At 42.4% G+C, this 24,559-nt stretch overlaps 1 protein-coding gene across 6 annotated transcripts in view; it reads left to right on the forward strand.

The window, feature by feature from the left end:
• The window catches only part of LOC118375130 (CRACD-like protein), a 33,798-nt gene extending 28,599 nt beyond the window's left edge, over positions 1-5,199 (forward strand). For 5 of the 6 annotated variants that reach the window (XM_052507064.1, XM_035761638.2, XM_052507060.1 and 2 more), the window contains 5 exons: positions 589-679; positions 823-2,622; positions 3,754-3,899; positions 4,153-4,240; positions 4,568-5,199. In XM_052507064.1, the coding sequence (XP_052363024.1) occupies positions 589-679; positions 823-2,622; positions 3,754-3,899; positions 4,153-4,240; positions 4,568-4,734 (2,292 nt within the window). In that variant the 3' untranslated portion in view covers positions 4,735-5,199. The remainder of the gene's footprint in view (positions 1-588; positions 680-822; positions 2,623-3,753; positions 3,900-4,152; positions 4,241-4,567) is intronic. The other variant, XM_052507068.1, reaches the window with a different exon arrangement.
• The last annotated feature ends 19,360 nt before the right edge of the window (positions 5,200-24,559 follow it).

Genomic DNA, 24,559 nt, shown 5'->3' on the forward strand with positions numbered 1-24,559 from the left:
CCCACAATAAGTTGGGTGAATTTTGTCCCTTTCCTCCTGGCAGAGCTGGTGTAATGGAGTCAGATTTGTAGGCCTCCTTGCTCACACAAACTTTTTCGGTTCTGCACACAAATTTTCTGTAAGATTGAGGTCAGGGCTTTGTGATGGCCACTCCAATACCTTGACTTTGTTGTCCTTAAGCCATTTTGTCACAACTTATGAAGTATGCTCACTCCAACCTAAGTGTATGTAAACTTCAGACATCAACCGTACATACCCATCCCCTTCTAGCACAACCAACCCCTCTCCCTGACTCCCCTGGCCAACACACACCAAACCCACCCCCTTCTATTCCATACCCAGCCCAAGTCCCCTTTGATCACCAGAGCAGAACCCCATCAAAATCCATCCCATAAGCCAAGTGTCCAGCCCATCTAGCCCAACCACAACGCGCTAGCCTGCCGTCAACTTGCATGGCTCATGAGTCTACCAGATCTTTGTAAAACATGTGTCCGATATGACTGAAGCTTGACAGATCATTTGTCTTTAAATGAACTGTATCATTAAGATTACATTATGACTCATATCTGCCATATTTCTGTTGCTCAGAGGGTTGATGGCAGGGCTGAGGGACAGTCATTCCAAGAGGAAAGACTCAGTGTTGTCATTCCAGAATCTGTGGAGGAGGACCAGGAGGAAGGTAATATACATTCTCCTTATTACAGTAGCATTGCACAAAATATTCATGCAATATCGGAAAGATTATGTTTCATGGTATTGAGTAAGCATGGTTGTCATATTAATGCTATAGTGGCTCTGCTCAGACGTAGTTGTGTGTTCTAGATGTGAAATGTGAGCAGGCTGTTGCTGCCGAGAAGGAGCAGACCGATGGGGCCGTGGTATCCCAGCAGGCCGAGCGGTCAGCCCCAGATAAGGAGGAGGATGAGCAGGGGGACCAACCAGAAGTGTCTCTGGATGTCTCTTCCTCATCCCCTTCCATACAGAAAGAGTCTGATTCTGAGGAATGTCTCTCAGGCCAGGCTAAGGCTCTGACCCAGACTGCACCCCTGCCTGGCTCCCTGGACTCTCTGGAGCCCCCTACTAGAGACTACGATGACTTCCTCCTGGCCCATAATGGGTGTGAGGTGGCTGAGGAGGGTGGCTCTCTACTCCAGGAGGTGCTGCGCTCCCTCAAGTGTCCCCTGGCGTCTGTCCTGGGGCTGGAGGCTGAGCCCCTCGAGGAGGTGAATGTGAAGGGTTTAGACCCTGAGAGCTGGATGGATGAGCTGGCTGATGAACCTGAGCCTCTGTCCCTTCCTTCAGATCCAACCCAACAGGAAGGAGCCTGTCTCCCCAGTGATGGACCTGACTGCCCAGCAGAGTCCCAAGAGGAGGAGGGTGAGCCTTATGTGCCTGAGGAAGAGTATGTGGTAGAACATTTCAAACCAAAGGAGGAAGAGGAGGATCAAGATGAAATCAACCCTGAATACTTAACAAAAGAAGATCAAGACATTCCTTCAGTTTATATGGAAAAAGAGGAAAAAGAAGATGGGAAGGAGGCAGCAGGGTTAGAGGAAAAAGAAGATGGGGAGGAGGCAGCAGGGTTAGAGGAAAAAGAAGATGGGGAGGAGGCAGCAGGGTTAGAGGAAAAAGCGGTAATAGAGGAAGCAGAGGAGGTCGTCCAAGAAGAGGCAGAGGAAAAAAAGAAAGATGTGTGGAGGGAGGTGGAAAAAACAGAGCCAATCTCAGAGGTGCCAGTGCAAACAGCCTTATTGGAGCCAGAGGATGTAACGCCAACCTCTGTGGAGGATGATGCACAGCAGGTTCCAGACAATGACACAGACACTGAGAGAGCTTGTGAGAGCCCTGAGTGCCCCACTGAGCTGCCTGACCAAACAGTTAGGGAACCAGTCTGTGTCTCCCAGCTGCCAAATAGCAGTACACCTCCTCCAGATTCCCCAGACCAGCCTGAGTCCCCTACACATGCCACACAGGACCAGGAAGAGCCCAGAGTAACGACTGACCAGTACAGTATAACCAGTCCCAGTGCAGCTTCTGGCCCAGAGCAGAGCCCCCAGGAGCCCTGTAGTGGACCAACTGCCACAGAGGATCATGGGAAGCCATCTTGTGGCTCTGAACAGAGTAGACCAAGGTTCACAATTTCCCCCACCTGGCAAAGGTTGGACACCAACGAGCCAACCTCCCCTTCTACATCTCCCTCCCCTGCTACCTCCCCCTCTGTCACTGTGCCTGGTGCTGTGGAAGCGGGGGTTACAGCAAAAACAGATCCCCCAAGTAGAGTGGAGCCACTTAGCCCTGTGGTGGCCGAAGTCCCTGCTTGTCCCAGCAGAACACAGAGCACCACAGCACCCACACATTCTTCAAAAGACACTCCACCTGCTGTTCCTGCAGCCCAGGAGGAAGGGACCCCTGAGAATCCGTTTGGTGTTAGGCTGAGGAAGACCTCTGTGGGTATGTTGCGCTTAGGATCAGAGAGTGAAACTCCCCCCTCATCCCCAGCACACTCACTTCCCATAGAACCACAGAGGTCCTCGCTCACTGAACCACAGCCACAAAGCAAATCTGCCCTGCTCAGAAAGCCCTCCGAGCTGGACGGTATCGTCAAGCCCAGGAGAACACCAGGTACTAAAACCGTCTTAAGTCACCATCACACCAGTCAGTGTTTACAGACGTGTGATATATATGGCCTATCCTTCACTCACAATGCCACCTCTTGTTTATATATATATTTCACAATGTTGAGCTCAATAGTCTTCAAATGACAAAACATTTAGTCTATGTATGTTTTAGGGATTTGGACTCCTGCTGGACTAACAATTCACACTGAAACGGGTCCATGAGTACTGTTGAGAGCAGACTTATTGAGATATCTAAAAAGAGACTTATAAACACCAAGGAGAGATTCCTCTAAATCAAATGTTATTAGTCACATGCGCCGAATACAACCGGTGTAGTCCTTACATTGAAATGCTTACTTATGAGCCCCTGGCCAACAATGCAGTTAAAAAAAATATGGATAAGAAATAAAAGTAGCAAGTAATTAAAGAGCAGCAGTAAAATAACAATAGCAAGACTATATACGGGGGGTACCGGTCAGTTGAGGTAATATGTACATATAGGTCGAGTTAAAGTGACTATGCATAGATGATAACAACAGAGAGTAGCAGTGGTGTAAAAGAGAGGGGGGTGCGCAAATAGTCTGGGTAGCCATTTGATTAGGTGTTCAGGAGTCTTATGGCTTGGGGGTAGAAGATGTTGAGAAGCCTCTTGAACCTAGATTTGCCGCGCCGGTACCGCTTGCTGTTCGGTAGCCGAGAGAACAGTCTGACTAGGGTGGCTGGAGACGTTGACAATTGTTAAGGCCTTCCTCTGACACCGCTTGGTATAGTTGTACTGGGCCGTACGCACTACACTTTGTAGTGCCTTTCGGTCAGAGGCTGAGCAGTTGCCATATCAGGCAGTGATGCAACCAGATGGTGCAGATGTAGAACATTTTGAGGATCTGAGGACCCATGCCAAATCTTTTTAGGCTCCTGAGGGGGAATAGGCTTTGTTGTGCCCTCTTCACTGACTATTTCTATCAACAAATTGGCTGTATTTGAATGCTATTGGTTTTCGGCATTTGTCTTTCATTGGTTCGTACCTCTTACATTTCCACTCTAAACAAAAAGATTATGCCAAATGAAATTACCAGGCCACTCCTACCTTATTTCGCACCATTTGAAGACATTCTCCTGTGTTCTTCTGTTTCAGATCTGTCTGTGGGTCGAGTGCCTAGTGTTGGATCTAGCGGGGGATCTGAATCACCAAGCTGGATCTCAGTGGCCAGACAAAAGCAAAGAATCTTCAAAGAGAACTCATTGGAGGAAACTACTGAGAAGAAGGTCCCTGCCGAGAAGGTAGGGATGGGTGCATATTGTTTTGTGTTCTTTTGTTTAACGATAAGCCCACTGTTTCAGAGAGAAACCGTTGACTTGTCAATCAACCCATCCATCCAGTCCTTAGCTCTTGTTAGCTTTTGTTCTGCTATCACGACAGGGTCCACCTTTTGATGCAATATCTAGAGTTTGTATGAGACTGAAGTTGTGTAAGTGCCATTTACTTTGTTATACATGTTGGAATGAATAAGCAGTTCATTCCATCTATTTCCAGGGGGAGACTAACAGAAAGGGTTCCATTCCTACATTGACGAGTCATGTCAACAAAGACCAAGCCAAGCCTCCGGGACCTCCTGTAAAAGGTTTGACTCCTCAGTATCCCACTCTGCTACCACACACACACACATCACTTTCTTATAAAGTGTTTTCATTGTTCTCACAAAAGACCGAGTTTGATTGATACACTGCTGCCCCCATGTGGAAGAAACATGCAAATAAAATGTTCCTGTTGAAAATGTTCTGTATCTGAGAATGCCTAATCTTCAATGACGTAAGACTTAAAAAATATTTCAGTCCGTTTTGATAACATTTTGTTGGTTGTAAGGACTTTTATTACACCTGCAGTGTCTTTAGGACAATACAGAGTGATTGTGTCACTAAAGATGTTGTTCTCTGCTCGTTGTCCATAGTGTTGTGTTCTCTTGAGATTTCTAAGCCTGCCGTGGTTGAGAAGGAGGGGAAGAGAGCCCCGGCTCACCCCGCACCTACAGCCCTAGCCCAGGATGAGCCGCCATGGATGGCCCTGGCCAAAAAGAAGGCCAAAGCCTGGAGCGAGATGCCCCAGATAGTTCAGTAAAGACGGGCCGTCTCAAACCGAATCATCCGTCCACTGATGGATCAGAATGCACTTGCACAACCAGAGTATATCTTTTGACTTCTAATACCTTCGGGTTTCTTATTGGACAGATGCTGAAACCCTCCAGTCACGTGCTGTGGTGAAAGTCAGTTGGGAATTAGGCCAAATTAGTAAAAGTTATGGCCTAAGATTGAATTTAGTTGACATGATATATCTATGTACAACCAACCAATTATTGAATGATATTTGTTTTAATTTCTTAACTGTTATTGACAGTATTCCTTGTATGAGTGAGGGTCCAGTGTATCAACTTTGAACCTAGCCTTGAGCTTTGATTTGGAGGATGAATAAGCATGGATGGAGAGTTTTCTTTGTATTTATTAAATCTCTTTCATGTATTTGTTTTATTTTTGTATTGCCTTTTGAACATGTGTACATTAAATGTGTAGTAAATAACAAATGGGATTCCATTTTTTTTCTTTTTCTTTCAGCTCTCTTTAAGAACATTAAGATAAAAACTGTTACTCTTCTTTGTACCTACTGCCAATAGTGCATCAAAGATGGTCATAGCCATCAATTTAATATAAAAGGTATAGGCATACTTGGGCAGTAGAATATATTTTTTCTGTTAAACGGATGCCCCGCTTCACACTTCTACCCCCAAAATATTTTCTATCTGATTCATGTGAACGATTCACTTTTATTTTAGTAGATGGGATTCAGTTCAATCCCAGTGAATCTAAATAAGCATTTGTGGAATGTAAACAGTACACGTAATATTTTAACAAGGGGTTCAAATATTTTTTTATTTACTCACTTTTCAAACAATTAAATCTTTATTTGAACAGTTAATTAAATGTGCATTGCCCTAGTGGGGACAACTGTTAAACATTAGCTAACCTTACTCTGTCGATCATTTGGGGTTCTCTGAAAACCAGCTGAATAATGGTAACGTTAGCATACTTGAAACAACTTTTGAACCAATTTATCTGCAGGTTGCTAATAGTTAGCTAGTAGTTTTTTTGGGGGGGGGGGGGGCACCTAGCAGCGACTGCTTGTTGCTTTTTGGCCAGGGACAGCCCTGCGGCTAGCCAGTGAGATGGCAGGAAACCCCCATGCAAAGATTCCTGCAGCAGTCAAACTCTTACCAAGGAGTATTTTTCTCAGAGTAATAATGGCCTAGTTAATAAATTCTGTGGATTTTTTTTTTTTTTTTTTAGCATCAGAAGTGTTTGGCTGGCCAGATTTTAGTGCAGAACAACTACAGGGGGGTTTGAGAAGGTGTTCCTGCCTTCCAGGCCAACTGCCTGGAGTAAGTTCTGTTGGGACCTAAGTAGAGGGAAGGGGTGGTAGGGTGTGTTGGGTATAGTGGTTGTATATTCGGAAAGTACTCAGACCCCTTGACCTTTTTCCACATTGTTACGTTACAGCCTTATTCTAAAATGGTTAATTGTTTATTCCCTTATCAATCTACAAACAATACCCCACAATGAGGAACACATTTCACTTTACGCCTGAAAAGTAGAGTTCCTAGAGATTATACACAGTGGCTATTTTTTTAGGTACACCCATCTAGTACTGGGCTGGACACCCTTTTTCCACCAGAACAGCCGGAATTCTTCCAGGAATGGATCATGCAAGGTGTCGGAAATGTTCATGGCTCAATTGGTATCAAGGGACCTAACATGTTTCGGGAAAGGATTCCCCACACCACTATCACCTGCTTGTACCATCGATACCAGACAAGATGGGTCCATGATCTCATGCTGCTTATGCCAAATCCTGACTCGGACATCAGCGTGACACAACAGGAACTGGGATTCGTAGGACCAGGCAATGTTTTTCCTCTTCTCATTGGCCAGTGTTGATGATTGTGTGCCTGCTGGAGCCACTTCTTGTTTTTAGCTTAAAGGAGTGGAACACAGAATTGTCGTCTCCTGCAATAGCCCATCCGTGAGAAGAATCGACGAGTTGTGTGACCCGAGATGCCGTACTGAACCGTTATTTGTCTGTCTGTGGCCTGCCTGTTAGCTTGCGTGATTCTTGGCATTTTCCTTCGACCTCTCTCATCAACGAGCTGTTTTCGGCCACAGGACTGCTGCCGACTGGATGTTTTTTCTTTGTCACACCATTCTCGGTAAACCCAGGGAGGGTATGCCGTTTTTGAGAAACTGTATCCAGCACGCCTGGCACCGACGATCATACCACACTCAAAGTCTCTTAGGTCACTCGTTTTCCCCATTATAACTTTCAATAGAACAGTAACTGAATGCCTCGATGCCTGTCCGCCTGGTTAACAGTAAATAGTGCCTTTTGAAAGTATTCATACCCCTCGACTTTTTCCACATGTTGCGTTACAGCCTGAATTCAAAACAGATTCAATTGATTTTCTTCTCACCCGTGTACACACAATATCCCGTAACGACAAAGTGAAAACACGTTTTTGTTTTATTTTGACAAACGTATTGAAAATTATAAAGTATTCACACCCCTAAGTGAATGCATGTTAGAGTCACCTTTGACAACAATGACAGCTGTGAGTCTCTAAGAGCTTTGCACACCTTGTGTCGTGGCGATTCCCTATGAACTGCCACTGCCACAGGAGAGTGCGGTCCATTACCCATCCACAAAGTCAGCTTTCCAGACATTACTCTTTTGGAGTGAAGTTCCCTTTTATTGCGTATATAAATAGCTCCAAAACACACATTCCTATGCAAAAGGTGCAGAGAGATGCATTCCATAAGCTATATATGTGATACGGTAAGAACTGTATGCCCTCTCCTCTCACCTGTGCTACCTTTTTGCACTTGAGACCAGTGACCCATGACCCCAACATATAGTGGTGCCCTCTAATGTACAAAACAAGTAAAAATAACCAGTGACAGACAACATATACACAACTCATAAACAGGCCAAAATGGCTCCTACACACTGTGACGGCCCTGAATTTTTCTGAACCGTCTCAGTGCAGCTCCTTCCAATAGGGCGCTTTCCCTTTAATTCCCAATTACATAGCCAGCATCAGCTGCGCGAAAGGGGGGTTGTGATGGAGACGTGCATGAGGATGTGTTCAACCCTCAGTTCCGAAGCTTCTCTATTCCGTTTGTTTTGTTGCCGTTAAACGTGTGTTTTGTAGCCTAAGAGAGTTTACCCAGGATCGGATCCACTCTTCGCGTCCCTGGACTACACCTCTCCGTTCTTCGTGGCCTTTCTCCGCTGGAGATCTATTGGCGGATTGGATTGTCTGACTGACCACCACCTTTTTGTATACGGTATTTCATTTGTTTGGATGTGATGTATACTGTGATTTGTGTAGTTAGTGGTAGTTGAGGACTTAATTAAGAGTTGATCCGCTTTAAAGTTCTGTGGTAAAGTAATTGTTATATTGATTGTATGTTTAATACTGGGTTTACGCTACACGGAATGAACGGACAAACATCGCGTGACAAAAGTCACTTGAGTTCACTGAACTCCTTTACCGGGCAGGACTCTTTTTAGGCCCGAGGTACAGGACATTTCTGGAGGAACCAGAACTCATTGTGATATTATTATATGTGTGTGTGTAATCATTGTTGTTGCTAATACAACCCACGCAACAGAATATAGTTGTTTTTGAAGTTCTTTCCAATGTTTTAAGGGTTTATGAAAAGTTTATTTCCATCCTGACTTTTACATAAGTCCTTTGTATTGGTGTAGACTTGACGGACCAGATGGGACTCATTCCCACCCCAAACTAAAAGGAGAAACCAATGTTTTCTCTGGTAGGCACAACCTACCTGGCACCCCTATAAATAATAACCTCAAGTCAAAACCGTTACAACACCGACCCCAAATTATTCTCTGACTTAGGAACGAAACAATTATACAAATGCAAAAGAAAAGGAGCCAACAATGTATGCATTTAATTTTACCCCACTTATGTCTTTTTTTTAAATGTATGTTTTTATTTAAGGGTTGATCAGCTTAATATTGCAGAAAGATTGTTGCTTCCATCAATGTAATAGTCTGCATCATTTCCAATCCCCCATGTCTTTTTTTTGGTAAATATGTATATATCCATATCCATACATATAGATATACATACTTTTTTTGTGTGTATACCTTTATTATTTTCCACAAACCCTACCACTCTTCCCCCAATTGGAGTAAACTAATAAACAATAACACTTAGGCTTCTACCTTCAGTTTATACATCTTATAGACAATCTATTTTTCAATAGTTATATTTTGTTTGTTTTTAGTCCTTCCTCTATTTCCGATGTCCATCCAGTTGGATTTCTATTTGTAACTGTGCTATTTCGCAACATTTCTGAACCCATATACATTTTACAGACCCTGTATGTTTTACATCGGTTATCCTGTTATTAGTCCCACCCTTCAGCTCCATTCAACCTCTCCCATCTATCTCTTAACACCATTCATTTTGGATTTCTATTTGCCATGTATCTTTCGACTGTGCTGTAATGCTTCACAAAAGTGCTGAACCTTTCTATGTCTTCTGTCTTTTCTGTAGGAGTGACAGGTACTCCTGTGTCCATCTCTTCCTAAATAAGTCGGCCATGTACTGGACTTGCTTCCAACGCCGTCTGATGTACAGGTTTTTTAAATGTTTTATTTTTTTAAGATTCCAGGGGTTAGGACAGGCTTTGACTTTAACAGTAAAATGTGATTTAGGGTGAGAGCTTCTAGATCTAGGTTAACGTGGTGATTGGGCAGCTGTTTAGAATAGTCTCCACTTCACACAGCACGGTGTGCAATCCCTCCTCATCTAGGGTCTGTTGTAAACAGGACAGAATGGAGCACCTGGTGAATCATCCGAACGAGCCTTTCCCAGACTCCTCCATGGTGGCACTCCCCAGGGAGATTGAAACTCCACTGTATTCCTTCCTGAAGTAGAGCACCTTTGATCTTGCCTTGGTTTAAAGCAAGTAGAGCTTCTCTGGGTTCTCTCTCAGAACCAACAAAGTAAGTCCCATTATCAGATCTTACGTGTTGTACTTGTCCTCTTCAACACATAAATCTTCTTATGGCGTTGATACACAAATCTATGTCACCAGAGTAAGCAATTTGAATGTGTACTGCTCTACTGGACATACTTGTATAGATCACTCCATGTCTTTTAACATTTCCTCTTCCTTGTTTTTATTTCTGTAGGACCAAAGTAAGTCACACCTACATTGGTAAATAATGGGATGTCTGGTATGATCCTTTCAAGTGTCAAATCTGCCATCTTCTACTCACCAGTCTTGCATCTTTGCCTTCTGCACACCACACACTCTGAGGTGATCTTCCTTGCTGCGGAGTTTGCATTGGTGAGCCAATACCTTTGACAAAGAAGTGAGAGCATGTGATTCCTTCCACCATGTCCTGTTTGTTGATGTAGGGGGCAGAGGATAGGTGTAGATATGTGAAGGTCTTTGGAGAGAATGACAGGGTGCTTGACTTCAGGCTTAGCTACCTTACATAGCCGTCCTCCGACTCTAAGAACTCCATCCATCAGCACTGGATTCAACTTATAAATGCTACTTCCTTTCTTGACTGTAGATGACGTCAAAGTCAAGATCTCCTCTGGAAATCTTTTATCTTTGGGTGAAGCGAATGATCGCCTCCTCTTCATTCAACAGTTCTTCCAGACTTACAGCTTGACCACCGCATGTTGTCTTGTAGGCTTGAAACTTGTCTTTCACCATCTGGTTCTGTGAGCGTGTGTTTGCTGGTGAGATTGAGATTTAACTGGATTTATTTTCTTTCCTGTACAAGTGACAGTAACACTTTTTTCACTTTCAAGAACCAAGCCACTGCAGTCTTCAACTTTTACATTTACATTACATTTAAGTCATTTAGCAGACGCTCTTATCCAGAGCGACTTACAAATTGGTGCATTCACCTTATGACATCCAGTGGAACAGCCACTTTACAATAGTGCATCTAAATCTTTTAAGGGGGGGTGAGAAGGATTACTTTATCCTATCCTAGGTATTCCTTAAAGAGGTGGGGTTTCAGGTGTCTCCGGAAGGTGGTGATTGACTCCGCTGTCCTGGCGTCGTGGGGAGTTTGTTCCACCATTGGGGGCCAGAGCAGCGAACAGTTTTGACTGGGCTGAGCGGGAACTGTAATTCCTCAGTGGTAGGGAGGCGAGCAGGCCAGAGGTGGATGAACGCAGTGCCCTTGTTTGGGTGTAGGGCCTGATCAGAGCCTGGAGGTACTGAGGTGCCGTTGCCCTCACAGCTCCGTAGGCAAGCACCATGGTCTTGTAGCGGATGCGAGCTTCAACTGGAAGCCAGTGGAGAGAGCGGAGGAGCGGGGTGACGTGAGAGAACTTGGGAAGGTTGAACACCAGACGGGCTGCGGCGTTCTGGATGAGTTGTAGGGGTTTAATGGCACAGGCAGGGAGCCCAGCCAACAGCGAGTTGCAGTAATCCAGACGGGAGATGACAAGTGCCTGGATTAGGACCTGCGCCGCTTCCTGTGTGAGGCAGGGTCGTACTCTGCGGATGTTGTAGAGCAAACTTCATCCAAGTTGAGAAATAAGATAACAGCTTGTTGGTGGGATTTTCAGTCTGAATGACAGTAGCACTGCACACAACAGTATTTCTAATCTCAGGGTCATCAAATGTGAGGGAAACTGAATTCATGTGTTCCAGCGGCCACGGCACTTCTGGTTTCCATAAAAACATTGGGCCATGGATCCACCTTTTGCACTCCAGAAACTTGTTTCCACTCAGTCCTCTTGAGCCATCATCAGCAGGATGTTGCCTATAGTATCCACATAGCTCCACTGTGATACGGATGTATTCTCTCTGATAACAGAGATCCTATTGGCCACAAATGTTTGAAACGTTGTATTCTCATTGGGTATGTACTTGAGCACTGACGGACTATCTGTCCAGAACACAGAGTCATCCAGCTTCAGCTGTAGCTCTGTACGCAGCATCTTGTCCACCTTTACACTCAGTACTGCAGCAGCCAGCTACATGTGAGTGATGGTTATCTGCTTCAAAAGGTGCAATTCTGGACTTCCCCATGACAAGAGACACATGAACATCACCCCTTTGATTAATCAGTCTCACATACCTTACTGTTCCATAACCCAGCTCACTGGCATCTGAGAGTGGATCCAAGTTAGTTGGCTTAATACATCTTTCAATCTTAAAATTGCTTCTTTTTTTTAAAGATCTCTAATCACTTTCATCCACTTTTCAGAGAAACACGTGGGGATATTCTTATCCCAGCCACAGCTTCTTCTATATAGCTCCTGTAACAGCAGTTTGGCAGGCAGGGTGAAGGGAGCAAGGAAGCCCAGCGGATCATAGATAGAGGAATTCTATCCATGGTGAGTTCTATGTGTGTGTGGGGTTGGTCTTTTATGGTAACATTAAAAGGTAAATGTATCACTCTCCACACACCATTGTACTCCCAATGCTCTTTCAACAGGAAGTGTGTCTCTGTCCAAATTCAACTGTTTCACCTCTTTAGCTCTGTCAACTTCTGAGATGGAGGCTAGTACAGTTCGACTATTGCTCACCCACTTGGAGAGATGGGACCCTCCATCATGACAAGTAGCCGTGATATCCTTGGCAAGTTGCACTGCCTCCTCTTCAGTGGACAGTGATTTCAGGCAGTCATCAACATCAAAATGCTTTATCATTGTGTCAACCACCTCCGGATGACAACATTCCTTTGCAGTCTTCTTTCATGCGTAGCTCGCACAGCTCGGTGATGAGGCAGCTCCAGACAGATGTACAGTCCTGCGATACTCAACAGGTAAGAGGTTAGTGTCACCTCCAGGCCACCACAGGAACCTCAGGATGTCAACATCACTGTGTGATACCTTTACCTGGTGAAACATTGCTTGTACGTCAGACATTGCTACAGGATCCTGGCGGAATCGTGTGAGCCCACCTACAAGACTGTTAGTCAGATCTGGGCCTTGAAGAAGCTCTGAGTTCAGTGATATGCTCTTGTATGTAGCAGCACAGTCAAAAACGACTCTGATTGTCCCCTTCTTTGGGTGATCTACCTCCATGGTGTGGAATATACCACACTTGACCATCTGTACACTCTAGTTGCTCTTCTGGCACTCTCAGCATACCCCTTATCAATGACATCTGAGAGGAAACCTTTATATTCCTTATGAAAATGTTTGTTTCTCTTGAACTTGCATTTCAAGTTTGCGAGGCACTGTTCAGCCACATGGCGGTTGTCGGGTAAGGTGACATCATCCTTCCTGAAAGGTAACCTCAGGCTGTAATGGCCCTCCTGTAACTTGACAGAATCATTCATTATCTTCATAAACCTTTTGTCTTCCACTGACAATTCCTGTGTCTCCTTGTAGGACTTCTCGTTGACATCTGTGTTGTATTGACTTATCAACATCTCTTCCAGATTTGAAACTGAGATTCTGTTAGCTGTAACAGTAGGACAGTGACCCTTGTCCTCATGATTATGGCTTCTAAGGGGACCATCGACAACCCACCCCAGTAGGGTCCTCACGGCACATGGTCAATTTTCCCAGCTGTTAACCACCTCCCATGGTGTTAACCACCTCCCATGGTTCCATGAGCTTGGGAGCATTGGTTCCTATCAACGTCACTACTTCTGCATTATTTTCAAAACTCTTTACATTACTCAGATAAGGCCACTTGGACAGGTCTTTCTCTGTGGGGATGTTTTTCTGTACTCACTTGCATGTTGTTCTGAGTTTCGACTTCAGGTAATTTGATTAAGTTGTTTTTCTTCAATTCAGAAATGTCCAATCCTCTGATAACATGAGTGTGCATCGACTTTCCTTTCACTTGATTTATGGTCTTCAACACCTTGTTAGCTCCTCTTCCTGTGATGCCAAGCTGTGTCATCAGTCTCTCTGTGCAGAATGTGGCTGTGCTTCCTTGGTCTAGGAAGGCATATGTCTGGATAACCCTGTTGCCTTTACTGTGTGTGTCCTTTACTGGTACAATAGCAAGTACACATTCTTGGTCACCCAGTACGCACTGCTCACTGGCGCTTCTGATGACTGCTCTGCTGTTCTTCTGATCAATATGAAGCACACTTGGGTGAGTTTGGTTATATACACTGCATTTGAGAGGTCTGTTGCAACCTCTTGACATGTGCCGACACAAGCAACCAAAATAAATGCACTTTTCATTTAGGAAACCAATCTTCTTCTTGTGACTCATTTTCCTAAGTTGTGGACACAGCTCAAATTTGTGTTTGCCATTACAGAACAGACATCTGATATATTGGGTTTGGCGTGTTTGCTGTGGTGATGACATGCTAATGGCAAAGCTACCCACTGTGGATTTGTAAATAGACGTGTGAAGGAGCCTTGACTGTGGCCTTTGAGTCTTGCTTCTGGATTCTGTAGGATCTTGAATGTCACCGAACACCGCATGTGTGGCTATTCTCACTTGAGATCAAGGAGTCTAGCACATCTGCCATGGCACTGCTCCTGTAACTCAAACGCAACCGACCTCTGCCTCTACCTGAGCTTTTAGGGTAGTTTCAGGATGATGTTCTTTAAGCTGGAGGCCAGATCCATCTCATCCATGTCTTCCATTGCATTACAACAACCTCTAAGGTATAACGCATAAGCCTGTAATGCCTTGGGATCTTCGGATTTGATGCTAGGACAGCTAAAGGCCTTCTCCATGTATGCATTGGTAATCTTGTATTCATTACTGTAGTTCTCCTTTAATAAGCTCTTGGCTTTCTGATAGCCCCTATCTGGAGCCATATGTTGGCAGCTCTTAACTAGCTCTCAAGCCTGCCCTCTGGTGTATTGTTTGAGGAAGTGCAGTTTGTCTTTGCTAGTTTGGGCTCTATTCTCTATACCTTGTTCAAATGACTGAAGGAAGGACCTGTACTGTAAAATGTCACCATCAAAAACAGTAATGTCTCTGGGTGGCAGAAAGGAATGATGTTTCTGTTAAACTAACATAGCAGTAACTTCATTCTGTCTTTGAAGAATGGTGATGAGAGGGTTTTCCTGTGAAATGTCCTGAGCACCGTCCTGTGAATTTGGAAGTCTTGCCTGTTCTCCCCGTGGCCCTCTACGTGAGTTGGTCAACACAGATTGGCCTTGTCCTGTATTAGCCTGCAGACTTGGGTTAGAGTCTTGTGCGGCACTATGCTCTCCGTGAGCTGCTGTCTGAATCACACTCTGTCCTGACTGTTGTGATTGAGCTGAAACACTGTGAGCCTGGGCTGATTGAATGTCAATATGCTCAATGAATTGGGGTCCTTCTTTAGGACGCACACTTGGCGGACTGAAGTGCCCCCTGCCCTGTGTGGAATTCAAGGTCTGAGATCCTGTATCTCTCTGCCATTTGCTCAAAATAGTCATTCATGCCATCTATTGTTGTTGAGTTCGCCTTTATTTCTTCCCTGTAGATGCCAAATCCGTGAGTTTTTCTGAGGCAGCTGCTATTTCAGTTTGCAGCTCTAGCGTCTCCATTCTTTTCCTGAGTTCTATCTTTTGTTGGTTTAATTCCTCCTCCATATCCTGGTGTTTGAACTTGAGAGCAGCAGCCTTTGTAATTAATGCTGCTCTTTCAGCCTCTGCTCGAATGAATGCAGGCTGAGGATGTGGAGGATACACCTGAGCGTGAACTCCCGTTAGACGGAGGTTTGGGACACTCTGTCATTAGGTTTAACATCATATTTCTCTGGTGCTGGGGCTGCACTGGACACAAAATAAGAAAAGCCTTAATATGCTGCCATTTGGGTTCATACCAATTTAACATATAATTTTTTCTTTCATTCTCAGGTATCATGTGACGATAGGAATCAATAATTTCAATCCATTCAACATTTCATTGAACTGGAGCATGTTTTTTTTGTGTTTTTGTGTTTTTTTTACAACTTCAATATTCATATTTTTAGTCATATTAGATCAGTAATAATGTTCATTTTGCAAGTCAGGTTTCCCAGTTTACCCATTCTGGATTTGCGCTTTTGGGAAGGCCTTCTTCAAGGCCTTTTCTGATAAAAGATCCTCCACTAGCGCCATATCGCCCCCATTCACAAAGCTATCTGCAGTGGTAAAATCATTTTCAGCTATATTCCTTCAATAGACAATCACAATAATATATATTTCGATATGCAACCATGAACATAAATCAATAATTGCTCCGATAAACTGTGCTTCATTAACAGTGTCACTATATCATTAATCGTCACACTTCAATGAATTAGGCAGCGGAGATTGGAAATCGGATTCTATGCATTCATCCCTTTGTGCAAATAAGTATAGCAATACACTCAAATGCACCCATTAATCAATCCAAAAGATTGTGCGCTTGTTAGGCTACTTTACATACCCAAGCACGTCTTTTCTATGCCGAGTCCTTTGTTCCTTGGTTACGCGTCTTTCCAGGTAATCCAGTTTTCCAATTCCAACAAAGTGTTTTCCAACAGAGTATTTTGACTAAATGTAGTGGCTAAATTTATCTGGGAAATGTTTTCCACAATCCTTGTTTCTTGTCATTAGTAGGAATGATTCCAATAATCCTACATCTGCATGCAATGGTCCATTACTCAAATTTCCAACAAGAGTTAGTTCTTACTTTTGTAATGGCGATTCCCTATGAACTGCCACTGGAACAGGGGGGAGCTGTCCATTACCCGTCCACAAAAATCAGCTTTCCAAACATTATTTTTTGGTTTTGGGATGAAGTTCCGATTTATTGCGTATATCAATAGCTCCAAAACAGACATTCCTATACAAAAGGTGCAGAGAGAAGCATTCTATAAGCTATATATGTGATACGGTAAGAACTGTATGTCCTCTCCTCTCACCTGTGCTAACCCTTCCTGGTCACCTGTGCTACCTATATGCACACAAGACCAGTGACCCATGACCCCAACATATCGTGCCCTCTAGTGTACAAAACAAGTTTTGAAAAACCCTTGACAGACAACATATACACAACTCATAAACACGCCAAAATGGTTCCTACACCTGGATTGTACAATATTTTGCCATTATTCTTTTTTTTTTTTATTCTTCAAGCTCTTTCAAGTTGGTTGTTGAACATTGCCAGTCAGCCATTTCCAAGTCTTGCTATAGATTTTCAAGCCAATTTAAGTCAAAATTGTAACTAGGCCCCTCAGGAACATTCAATGTTGTCTTGGTCAGCAACTCCAGTGTTTATTTGGCCATGTGTTTTAGGTTATCGTCCTGCTAAAAGGTGAATTTGTCTCCCAGTGTCTGTTGGAAAGCAGACTGAACCAGGTTTTCCTCTAGGATTTTTCCTGTGCTTATTTCTATTCTGTGTTTAAAAAATCCTAAACAACTCCCTAGTCCTTGCCTATGACAAGCATAATAATAACATGATGCAGCCACCACCATACTTGAAAATATGAAGAGTGGTACTCAGTGATTTGATGAATTTGCCCCAGGGCTGCATTTGCTACAGCATAGTCTGTGCTACAGTCATATAAAGACTGAATGCGTGTCTTATTTATCCATCTCCATCTGGCTTTCTTTGTCACCTTATTTTTTTATTATAAAGATATATATTTTTTTTAATTGCATCTGCAGAGTTTTAAAACAGCCTTTCACACGAATATCGTCTCCAACTCCATTCAAATTGCATCCAAAATAGATCATCCTGTTCAAGGTTGGTTTATGGCCTAGCCTACCGCTTTCAGCTAATGAATTAGATTCAGTATTAGCCTTATATTTAGCTAATTAATGATGCCAATAGACTGACTGAATGTTAATATAGCAGCCAAAATAACTAAAGGACAGCTTGTTAGAAGAGGGAACACGCGATGACGGTAGGCTATAGCAGATATTTATTCAGACCTATAACCATTCAATCTTTGTGAAGAAAAGTGAAAGCCTTCTGCAACTTATTCTAGTCCATTATTATTCAAGGATGTCATTAGAATGATGAAGATAAGGACAACAAAACTTATTTCATTTAACTGTTGAACGTGAGGAAGGAATGAAGCAACAATAGAGAGAGAGAGGAGGTAGGCTAATAACATTAAGGGAATATTATGAAAGATATATACAGTTGAAGTCGGTAGATAAAATACGCTTAGGTTGGAATCATTAAAACTCGTTTTTCAACCACTCCCCAAATTTCTTGTTAACAAACTATAGTTTGGCAAGTCGGTTAGGACATCTACTTTGTGCATGACAAAAGTAAATTTGTCCAACAATTGTTTACAGACAGATTATTGCACTTATAATTCAATGTATCACAATTCCAGTGGGTCAGAAGTTTACATACACTAAATTGACTGTGCCTTTAAACAGCTCAGAAAATTCCAGAAAATGATGTCATGGCTTTATAAGCTTCTGATAGGCTAATTGACATCATTTGAGTCAATTGGAGGTGTACCTGTGGATGTATTTCAAGGCCTACCTTTAAACTCAGTGTCTCTATGCTTGACATCATGGGAAAATCAAAAGAAATTTGCCAAGATCTCAAAAAAAATATTGTAGACCTCCACAAATCTGCTTCATCATTGGGAGCAATTTCCAAACGGCTGAAGGTACCACGTTTATCTGTATAAATAATAGTACGCAAATATAAACACCATGAGACCACGCAGCCGTCATACCGCTCAGGAAGGAGACGCGCTCTATATTATCCACAGTAAAATTAGTCCTATGTTGACATAACCTGAAAGCCCGCTCAGCAAGGAAGAAGCCACTGCTTCAAAACCGCCATAAGAAAAGCCAGACTATGGTTTGCAACTGCACATGGGGACAAGTTCGTACTTTCTGGAGAAATGTCCTCTGATCTGATGAAACAAAAATAGAACTGTTTGGCCATAATGACCATCGTTATGTTTGGAGGAAAAAGGGAGAGCCTTGCAAGCCAAAGAACACCATCCCAACCATGACACACTGTGGTGGCAACATCATGTTGTGGGGGTGCTTTGCTGCAGGAGGGCCTGGTGCACTTCACATAATAGATGGCATCATGAGGAGGAAAATTATCTGGATATATTGAAGAAACATCTCAAGACATCAGTCATGAAGTTAAAGCTTGGTCGCAAATGGGTCTTCCAAATGGACAATGACCCAAAGCATACTTCCAAAGTTGTGGCAAAATGGCTTAAGGACAACAAATTCAAGAGAATTTACATGTGTGCAGCCAAAACTCTGACAATAGAAACGTTTCAGCATCCTTTCTAAAACCAAATAAAAAGACCTCACACAATAAATCAGTATTAACACCACTAACAAATATTCATAACAGGTGGATTGTGTGTGGGTGCTGGTGTGTGTGGGTGACAAAAATGTAGGGTAAACACAAAACAAATGGCCCGGCCTTGCTTAATCTGGAACTTCCCTTAGCAGCTGGATCCGGGTACTTTTAACTGCTCTCCTAGTGCACCTGCCTCAGGAAGCCTTTCAAAGGGCTGAAGGCACCTGCCTCAGGACAGAATCATTGATTATTGATAAACATGATAAACACAGAATCATTGACAGAATCATTGATAAACGTGTCTAAAAAAAAACTATCGAATTGAGAAATAAATTGTAAAAAACGTGTCACATTCAATTATTCACCTCTGTCCCAAATGTTTCCACTGTGTCTCTTACAGCCTGTTTGAGTTCAGTGTGTACTGGCAGCTATCTATTTTTCCACAGGAAGTTATTTAAATCACAAATAACAGATGACTTAAACACGTGAGCAGAGGACCTGGCCTTGAATAGTGAGCAGCCTCTAACTTAAGTCTCAATATTCCATCCCTCTGTTTTACTTATTCAAATGACTAAAATATTGCATTCAAAGATTGCTATCTGAAAGCCAGTTACCATTCAGTTTGTTACTTTCAATAATCTCCATAACCTGTTTCCTTCAATTTAAAACCCTTCTACTCTTTCCAGCAGAAAAACAACATTCTCAACCACTATCAAACAATGTTCTGCCTTTACCCCTATTGCAAGGTTTAAAACAAAACAAACATGATAACTTTCTCCGTACTGGAAGGCATTGTTTTCATCTTAGTATACCTTCACAAGAGGTCTCTTCACAGTCCCCAAATCCAGAACAGACTATGGAAGGCGCAGAGTACTAAATAGAGCCATGACTACATGGAACTCTATTCCACATCAAGGAACTCATGCAAGCAGTAAAATTTGATTTAAAAAACAGATTTAAAAAATACCTTATGGAAAAGCGGGGACTGTGAAGCAACACAAACATAGGCGCATACGCACTATACACCCACGTACACATGGATTGTGTACTGTATATATGTGGTAGTGGTGGAGTAGGGGTCTGAGGGCACACAGTCTGAATGTATTGTAAATGTTTATCAAATTGTATAAACTGCTTTAATTTTGGACCCCAGGAAGAGTGAATGCTGTCTTGGCAGCAGCTAATGGGGATCCATAATAAGTACAAATTCAAAAGTTACTCTATATTTATTTACAATTTCTGTTGGATTTTCACTTTCTGCTTCAATATTTATTACATGTCTAATATTTTAAGATTCATATGTAATGCTTTGGAGGGATTAATATGTTGTAACTGGGTTGCACTGTCTTTCAGTCCCCTGTAGATGGCAAGCTCTGTCCATAATCAGTCTCTACCTAAATTGGTTCTATTTAACAGGGTATGGGCTTATTTCAAAATGTATTACCAGGGTGGAGAACATCTCATAAGCGTGTATAGTTTTATTGGTTAGGGGTAAATCAAGTCCTGTACAATTCTTTAACCGTACCATACCTCAAATGATCCATGAAGGAACCACTCTGAACATTTCTCAGAATACTTTTTACACAACTTACGCACATCTATGTGTTGGTGTGGAAGTTGTATATGATTATTATTGTTCAATTCTTAATTCATCAGATCATCATAATAACCCATTATACTCAGTATAATGTTACTTTGTCTCTAGTAACCCATCATACATTTGTGTTACATCACAAATTCCTCCTTTAGACTAGTGTTCTATTCATACAGGGGTTTAGATATTTACACTAGTTGTTCTATTTAACAGCATATTCGGAAATAGTTCTCTCTCCTTTCATCTCACATACATAATAACCTTATACATCAAACTTCACTGATGAGACATGTTATCCTCATGTAATCACAAGACGTTACTAACGAGGCATGTAATATAAACATGTTATCCTCATTACTAATCGAGGCATGCTCTGAGACATGTTATCGCGAATGAGATTTCTGTGACATGTTATACTCTACCTGTAGATAATGTAGATAACGTAATAGATCAGTTCATACGGAACTGGAAAACTCAGCTCACACAGAACTGGAAAATCAGCTCACATTCACTCCATATTCACACTGGAGCTAGTCCCCTGACAGCTCTCATTCACTCAGTACGTTATAGCTGAACTTCAATCTGTCATGTTATCTAAATTGCAATATTATTATTACAGTTCCAATCTTAATAGTAATAATTTCAATACATTTTTTTATCCAAATTTCAATCAGCCAAAAGTCAATCAGTTTAATATGTCATATCACACAACTTTCACATCCACATTCATTTAGTACAATTCTAAAACCCACTCTGTAATTTCCCTTACTACCCATGTGCATCTTCAACGATTCTCTTGTTGTTACTTGATATGCACCATATGTATCTCCTGCACATGTTTAATAACACCACATATTCAAAAATATCTTGTGTTATTTGTAGTGGCTGCACACCACATAGACATTTCTTATAAATGCCTACAGACAGCTGTCAGCGGGGCTTTCCATGGTACCGTTATGAACTCACTCTAATCTTCTCATAAACTAGTGAATAGCAATCTCTATGGGTACCTTTATATGAATAATATATCATATATCATATATCATATATCATACATATATATATATATAGGTTCATTTAAATTGACTTACTGAAATCAGTTGCTGTCCCTCAATTGTTTGTGGACGATGTGTCTCCTCCTGGGCAGATCACAGTAAGGGTATGTTCTGTGCAGGTCTTGTCGTCTTTTGGTCAGATGGGAATTTCCCTCATGCTTCATAAAATGCGCCACCGGGTTTCCTCGCAGACCCCCACTGGAAAGCTCTGCAGGTAGAATCAATCATCCTGTTTGTTAACGCCAAATTGTTGTGAAAATTCTTACACATGGTCACTCGAAATCAATCTTAAATTAATCATTGTTTATCAGTGTGCTGGAGAGATTCCAACCAACTCAATGCAACAGTACACATGTCAATCAGGAGCTCTAACGGGGCAGTCCCGTTATTTCCCTTGTATACTGTAGACAAGTCATATTTGCATGATTTAGCTTATTCATCATTCCTAAGTAATTAATGTTTGCTTCATTCATGTGACCGACCAATACCTCATGAGGCTTCTTCTATCTAAGCTGAGACATCTTTTGTTTTCAAACAAGGTCTGGGTGTACTGCCAAATTCACTCACTTGCATGAACACAGAAATGGTTTATTAGAACAGAACATCAATAGAAAACAGAAATTAGTTATTGGAAAAGCACAAGTATAAAATATCCATCACAATTTTTAGCAAACTGATATGTGACGTATTCTGTTTCCATTTTTTTTTTTATCTTAAAAACGGCAAAAGCAAAAACTGCATATTTTAAACCCTGAAATATCACATTTACATAAGTATTCAGACCCTTTACTCAGTACTTTGTTGAAGCACCTTAGGCAGCGACTACGGCATCGAGTTTTCTTGGGTATGACTCTACAAGCAGATCCTCTCAAGCTCTGTCAGGTTGGATGGTGAGCGTCACTGCACACCTATTTTCAGGTCACTCCAGAGATGTTCGATCTGGTTCAAGTCCGGACTCTGGCTGGGCCACTCAAGGACATTCAGAGACTTGTCCCAAAGCCTCTCCTGCGTTGTCTTGGCTGTGTGCTTAGGGCCATTGTCCTGTCGGAAGGTGAACCTTTGCCTCAATCTGAGGTCCTGATCACTGTGGAGAAGGTTTTCATCAAGGTCTCACCCCCCACACATGCAGATACCGCACCCAGCTTAGCTGGCTCCTCCAGAGATGCAACCTCTCTCATCGTAACTCAATGCCTAGGTTTACCCCACTGTACTCGCACCCTACCCTATCTTATCCCTTTCTGTACAATATGCCCTGAATCTATCCTACTACGCCCAGACATCCTCTCATTTTATTCTCTGTTCCCAACGCACTAGACAACCAGTTCTTATAGCCTTTAGTCGTACCCTCATCCTACTCCTTCTCTGTTCCTCTGGTGATGTAGAGGTTAACCCAGACCCCGTGTCCCCCCAGGCGCTTTAATTTGTTGGCTTCTGCAACCGTAAAGCCTTGGGTTCATGCATGGTAACATCAGAAGCCTCCTCCCTAAGTTTGCTATATGCACTGCTTTAGCACACTCTGCCAACCCTGATGTGCTAGCCGTGTCTGAATCCAGGCCACCAAAAACTCTGACATTTCTATCCCCAATTACAACATTTTCCATAAAGAAAGAACTGCTAAAGGACAGAAAACACTAAAGTTTCCAAAACTGTAAAAATATTGTCTGTGAGTATAACAGAACTGATATTGCAGGCGAAAGCCTGAGAAAATTACAATCAGGAAGTGACTATTATTTTGAAACCTCTGTGTTCCTATGCATCCCTATTGCGCATTGAAAGGGATATCAACCAGATTCCTTTTCCTATGGCTTCCCTAATTTGTCTACACTATGTCACAAGACATAGTTTCAGGCTTTTATTTAGAAAAATGAGAAAAACGATATTATGGATCTAATTTGGAATATTTTTCGGCTTTGTCATGACTGCAATTTCCGGTGGATTTCTCAACATAACGTGAGGAACAAACGGAGGTATTTCCGCTACAAAAATTATCTTTATGGAACAAAATGAACATTTGCTGTCTAACTGGGAGTCTCGTGAGTGAAAACATCCGAAGCTCATCAAAGGTAAAAAATTTAATTTGATTGCTTTTCTGATTTACGTGACCAAGTTACCTGCTGCTAGCTGGACATAATGCTATGCTAGGCTATCGATAAACTTACACAAATGCTTGTCTTGCTTTGGCTGTAAAGCATAATTTCAAAATCTGAGATGACAGGGTGATTAACAAAAGGCTAAGCTGTGTTTCACTATATTTCACTTGTGATTTCATGAATATGAATATTTTCTAGTAAGATTTTTTGTCCGTTGCGTTATGCTAATTGTAGTTGATGACAATTCTCCCGGATCCGGGAGGGGTAGTTCTAAGAAGTTAACACCCCGGCCATCCTACAATCTAAGCTAGATGCCCTCAATCTCACACAGATATTCAAGGTACCTACCAGGTACAACCCCAAATCCGTAAACATGGGCACCCTCATAGATATCATCCTGACCAACTTGCCCTCTACATACACCTCTGCTGTTTTCAACCAGAATCTCAGCGATCACTGCCTCATTGCCTGCTTCCGTTACCGGTCCGCGGTCAAACGACCACCCCTCATCACTGTCAAACGCTCCCTAAAAACTTCTGTGAACAGGCCTTTCTAATCGGATATTGACCTCATCCCGTTAGTAGAGGATGCCAGGTTGTTCTTTAAAAGTGCCTCCCTTACCATCTTAAATAAGCATGCCCCTTTCAAAAAATGTAGAATTAAGAACAGATACTGCCCTTGGTTCACTCCAGACTTGACTGCCCTTGACCAGCACAAAAACACCCTGTGTTGTAACTGCACTAACTTCGAATAGGCCCCGCGATATGCAACTTTTCAGGGAAGTCAGGAACCAATACACACAGTCAGTTAGGAAAGCAAAGGCTAGATTTTTCAAAAAGAACATTTGCATCCTGCAGCACTAATTCCAAAACGTTTTGGGACACAGTAAAGTCAATGGAGAATAAGAGTACCTCCTCC

Source organism: Oncorhynchus keta, chromosome 4 (genome assembly GCF_023373465.1).
Source record: "Oncorhynchus keta strain PuntledgeMale-10-30-2019 chromosome 4, Oket_V2, whole genome shotgun sequence".
Taxonomy (NCBI): domain Eukaryota; kingdom Metazoa; phylum Chordata; class Actinopteri; order Salmoniformes; family Salmonidae; genus Oncorhynchus; species Oncorhynchus keta.